The sequence below is a fragment of the Pinus tabuliformis genome, chromosome 5_1, assembly GCF_031772625.1.
Source record: "Pinus tabuliformis cultivar Carrire ecotype Pingquan chromosome 5_1, CPIR1, whole genome shotgun sequence".
NCBI lineage: Eukaryota > Viridiplantae > Streptophyta > Pinopsida > Pinales > Pinaceae > Pinus > Pinus tabuliformis.
In genome coordinates this window covers 492,825,652-492,831,375 of record NC_142305.1, presented here as the reverse complement: position 1 = coordinate 492,831,375, position 5,724 = coordinate 492,825,652, and the positions used below count along the sequence as shown (strand labels likewise).

The 5,724-nt window shown below is 34.9% G+C and overlaps 1 protein-coding gene across 1 annotated transcript; it reads left to right on the top strand.

Moving 5' to 3' along the window:
* The first annotated feature begins 1,356 nt into the window (after nt 1–1,356).
* Nucleotides 1,357–3,680, top strand: LOC149165639 (uncharacterized). The gene has a single exon (XM_089432337.1). The coding sequence runs from the start codon at nt 1,575–1,577 to the stop codon at nt 2,760–2,762; it is 1,188 nt and encodes a 395-aa protein (XP_089288463.1). The 5' UTR covers nt 1,357–1,574; the 3' UTR covers nt 2,763–3,680.
* The last annotated feature ends 2,044 nt before the right edge of the window (nt 3,681–5,724 follow it).

Genomic DNA, 5,724 nt, shown 5'->3' with positions numbered 1-5,724 from the left:
AGACTAGTTGTCAATTAATCTTAACCATTTATTTATTTTATTGTGACCCCACCATTTTCTACGTGCCCATGCCATAACGTGTTAGCCATTCAATCTACTTGTTATGTGTAAACAAAACCAATTTAAAATCTAATTATAAAATAAGATTAACTTACTAATTAAAAAATATAAATTAAGTTAACTTAAAAATAAAAACAATTTAAGTTTTGGAATGCATTTAATGATTCACTCGAGCAAAGGCCCCCGGAAAACACCTATGTGAAATAGTCTGCACTTAACATGAGCCTGCGGGATTAGGTAAAGATATAAATCAATTAGATTATTAAATTCAATCAATTAGATTATGAGGATATACACATTTAACAGGTAAATTATATAAATATATTTATTTAAACTTTAAATTTAGATAAATAAGTAAAAATTATTTAATAATATTTGATATTGATATTTTGTTTTATGATTTCATATTATTGATTCATATAGTATTCATGTAATATATATTTTTTTTAATTAGAAGGGATGTTGCTTCTAATTTTGAATAAATTGATTTAAGTATTATTGCTTCCACTTGATCCATTGGAAATGTATAATCCACTATTATTGAGATGCTTATTAGTAATGTTATAGAGAATTACAAATAGTTGTTGGTAAAGGGGAATATGAACAATAATTTGGGAAAATAACTTTAATGTAAAGATCAAAGTTGACTTTTAATGAAGGAATGCAACACATTAGGTATTATATCAAAGGGTGTAAGGTAAGTATTTGACAAATTACTTACATGCCAGTGTATGTCCACCAATTGCTTGAAGAAGCGTTTGCCAAAATTACTACTTAACTTGTGTTTACTAAAGAGGAGAAAACATTATTAAGAACCAACTTGAGGGTTTTCAGTATAGTGTTGGATATACTTTCTATTTACAAGACGTTGGATGAAAGGTTTGTCCACTGCCCATATATGAGGGAGGGTGGGGTAGGTGGAAATATCCGCTAGAACATATTATATTTTAAGGAAATATTGGATAAAACATATTATATTATATAACATAATATAATATGTTTAATTATATATTTCTCCTTAGTTCCATATTTAGCCTCATAACAAAGGTATATTTGCATTATTTTGTTGTAAACTTTGATTTCAATATAGCATTTCAAATTATGTTCAAGTCCTTTATTGGGAACACTCTAAGTTTGTAGGTGCATTATGAAAGTTTGATATCCGTTTTAAAGATGAAATTTGAGCTATCATAGGCATTATTGGGCTAATAAAATTTTTGGCTATCCAAAATATTGACGTTTATATATAGATGCTTATCCAAATTTTATGACATGCCTGTCTTTGTTGGTCCAATGTCCTGTGATATGAAAAGTGAGGAAGTTGCAAAGAAGAATCCTTCCAGTGCACGCAAAGTGTTGGTCCTAATGTTCTGTCATATGAAAAGAGATGAAGTTGCACGGAAGAATCCTTACAGAGCACGCAAAGAGAATGGCGGTGTCCCTGCTCGTTTTAACAGTGCTTCAGACTATTTTGTCAAGTGGTTTTCAATTCGAATATTTGGTAATCAATAGCAATGGAAGAACAATTCTTACAATTCGGAGACCAGAGCACCGCTGACATGACATTACACTTAATTAGTACAGATGGAGGGGAGCATGGAAGAAATGCTCTGTATCTCCACTCCCAAATTCTGAAAAGTTCTGAATATTTTGCAACGTTGTTATGTGAGCGATGGTCGTCGGAGAGACCACCTATTGAAATGGAGCTAACAACTTTTCACAGCATCGAGATGTATATTAAATGTATTCAACTTATGTATTCTTCTCAATCAGGGAACCGTTTTCGTTTTTCTAGTGTGGACGAAGCCCTCTGTATTCTACCAATTGCTGCTGAACTCCTCTTTACTAACTGCGTGGAGGAATGCATGAGATATTTGAATGCTGTTCGATGGACTACTAAACAAGAAGTCAAACTTCGAGCCCTGCTACTATCTTTGGAGATCAATACCTTGCCGGATTTAGCTACTAGACTCGGTATTAGCCGAATAAAATCAGATTATGGAGGATTACGGATGCTGGAACTTTCTCTGAAAAGAATGTTGTCCACCATTTCGAGTGGTTCATACCATCACAGCGAATATATTGAGGAATATATTGTAGGGTTCTTTGAGGCAAATGCATCCTTTGCAAAAATTTGTGGGTCTGCACTTCTGAAAGAATTTAGTACCAATATCGAACGCGCTAAATCTGATAAGTATGCTATCCTTACTGCTTGTACTGCACTTTTGTGGATTGTCAATGTGGTTCAGCGATGTGATGGGCAATTGTTTGAAATATTGTTCAAATTATTTTGCGAAGATGCTGAACTTCCTATCGCAATAAATCGTTCTTACAGTGGATATTCTTGTAGTGTTAGTCCATATTCTGGTCTAAAGAAGCCCATTCTTGGTCTAAATACTCCACTTTGGGATCTAATTGATCGGTTTCTAAATTGTCTGAACAACGGCGAAATAATTACTTCTACATTATTTAGGGTTTCTTTTCTCACAGATTGGGTTCCTGTCATTGCTGCGCATCTCAATCACAAGAATAAATTGGAAAAATGTATAATTGATGTTGCTGAAACCCTCCCTCCGGTTGAGCAAAGACGGATTTACAACATTTGGAAAAAAACTCTGACCAAAACCCACACAGAAACATTTAATTGCTGGGCCAAGAAAGTAGAGGATGCCAACATTCGCCACAACTATTTTTTTATGTAAGTGGTTTTTTTAGTTCAGAGGATGTGGTGATGCCAACATTCGCCACAACTATTTTTTTATGTAAGTGGTTTTTTAGTTCAGAGGATGTGGTCCGATGGTTAAGTAGGAAATCACAGGTCATGTGGTCCAATATGCTCTTTCTTGATCAGTAGGAAAGTTTGGTCTCTACAGGTCATGTGGTCCAATATGCTCCTTCTTGATCAGTCTGATGGTTAAGTAGGAAAGTTTGGTCTCTACAGGTCATGTGGTCCAATATGCTCCTTCTCTTCAGTCACATTGGTTGATTTGGATGGTATATTCCCCATATGTTTTTTTGATAGTGCATCTTCAGGGGAAGATGTGGCTGCTGTGTATATCTTCGTATTGATCCCTCTTTTCTATATCATTTTTTCTGGTCTGGTGGGTTTGGAGACAATTGCATGGCAGAGATGATTGTTTTATGGGGTGCTCTTCAATGTGTCTCTTGGATAAGCATTGAGAAGATTGTGATCATTGGCGACTCCCTCTCTACAATTCAGTGGATACAGGGAAGGAGTGATTTGGATGTCCCTCCTCTATGTAATTGGATGCAACGAATTCAAGACTTGAAGTCTTCCTTACCTGATGTGTCATTTTAGCATGTATACCCGAAACGAAACTTGAAGGTGGACAGTCTTTCCAAGGGTGGTGTGGCTCTCTCCGATGGTCATATGATCTACGAATATAGAGTCAATGGTATCATTTGTGGCCAAGGCTATTTTGAGATCTGAAAGAGAGACGTTCCGATCTTTCTGCCATTTTCAGAACTTCAGCTTTTTCCAGAAATTTTGTACTCTGTGTATCTATCCCCGTTTTGTTATGTTTTTGCTCTCAATGTGAGTAATCTTTTTAAGTCTTATTATAATGTTCTGATGGTATACCAGTGGTCTGTTTTGATTATATTCTAGAGTTTACAATCCAGCTTGGACAAGGCCTGCAATAGACGTATGCTAATGTAAAACAATCTAAAACATGTTTCTGTATTTTTCTTCTGAAAAACAAAAGTAAGACTGTATGCCTAGCCGCTGCTCCAAACATAATTTATTCACTAGAAAAAAAACTCTGTTATCCCTACCGGTTGACCTAGTCAATAGATCTGAAGCCTGTTCAGCGGATTCTAAGCCATCCCTATGGGAGGACCAGGGCAACAAGTGCAAGCCTCCCTGTGTATCTGTAAGTGAAACAATTTTGATATATCCAACGGGCATGAGACTGCGCGGGCATAACAACGCCCTGCCTCTGCAGAAACCACAAACCGAACTTCTGACACTCAAGGATGTCTGCACATCGAGCAGACCCATTTCCATGTAGGGCAATCTGAGCAATGCGGAACGTGTGTGGCTCTTGAAAGAGGTGACTGAGCAGTCTGCGAGTAGCCATTGATGCAACTCACATATACATGAACACAAGAACAGCAGGACCAATGACCTTATATGGGCCAATGCGTTAAGCCGCTGGTAAAATTCTCGAAGAGAAAGAGGGGTTTTTAAAACTACATGAACCAACCGTGTACTTCCAAAATAATTACATAAGTAAATAAAAATATGAATGTACTTCCAAAATATTTTTGTAAAGATAATTTTAGGAGTGAAACAAATATAATGGTTCAATACTAGAGAGTGAATGGCTGTCATATTTGGCAGGTATGGAGTCTTTCTATTAATTTTATTGGACACCGTGTGCAAGACGTGATTTAGTCTTTGTGGCATCCCAACACCAATGATTTGACTCACGAGATCGATGAGGTGATATCCTAACATGTTAAATTGTTGCGTGGAGGTGGGTCAATTATCCCACAAACAAGAGGTCTCATACACCAATTTGGTGTCTAGTTTGGCCCTGTAAGGTCCCACCTTAACAACCATCAATAATATAGAAAAATAAAGATCACATTAATCACTAATACTCAATTTTTATTTTATTTTTTATTTGTAACATTACTAACTTAGTTATCATGTAATCATGTTCCTTCATCTATTTCAATATAAGAATATCACATAAGAAATCAGGGATAACTTTCCCTTGAAACTAATTCCAAAACACATTTCTCCTCAAGTTTAAAAGAAACATGTACTCTTTTCATACTTATATGTGAGCTCTAAGTAAGCTTGGGAATAAATTCCACCATAATGCCATGTGCGAGCATTAAGTTGGATCAACCTATTTGATCTCCTAGATTATGCTAAATAATTTCTATTTATTGACTCTTGATATTATAACCACAAAAGTATGCCATAAGAACCTAAAATATTATGCTTTTATTACAAAAATTGCATATAAGGGTATGAGTATTAACCTAATTGTAACAAGATAACTAAACGAGAAATATGCCTCTCTTCATCAGTAAATATAATAAATATGTTATGTTTATTGATTCATCAATTAAAAATTCCCAATAGCATTGCCTCAATCATGAGACTGGTATAATGAATTTTGCAGCAAATGCAACCACTGTTACAAATTCAGAAGCATATTATTCTTCAAGAAGTGCCAAATAAAACAATGGACTTGCCAAAATTAGGAACACTAGTTGTTTGCTACAACCATTAAAACATAAGATTGCACCCATGAATACATGTAGCTTAGATGAAACTTATTATGCTCACTTGCACAAAATCCTACCGAATTAGTCACTATAAAATTGTTTCCAACAACAATTTTTTTTTTTAAATGAAATATTTAGATAATAAAAGTAACAACTATCCTATTCTCTATTCGCACTTCAACAACTTATTAAATTCATTCACATAGATACAACAAATTGCAAACATAATCTATTCATAAATTTTCTAGTACATAAAAGTTACAGTAAGTAGGGCATTTACTCTAACAATTTATATGCACAAAAGCTATATCCCTTGAGGTCTTTTCACAAACACTTTGCAAGCGTGCAATCTACAAGTTACAACTATTGAGGCCTTTTGACAAATAGTTTGCAAGCATG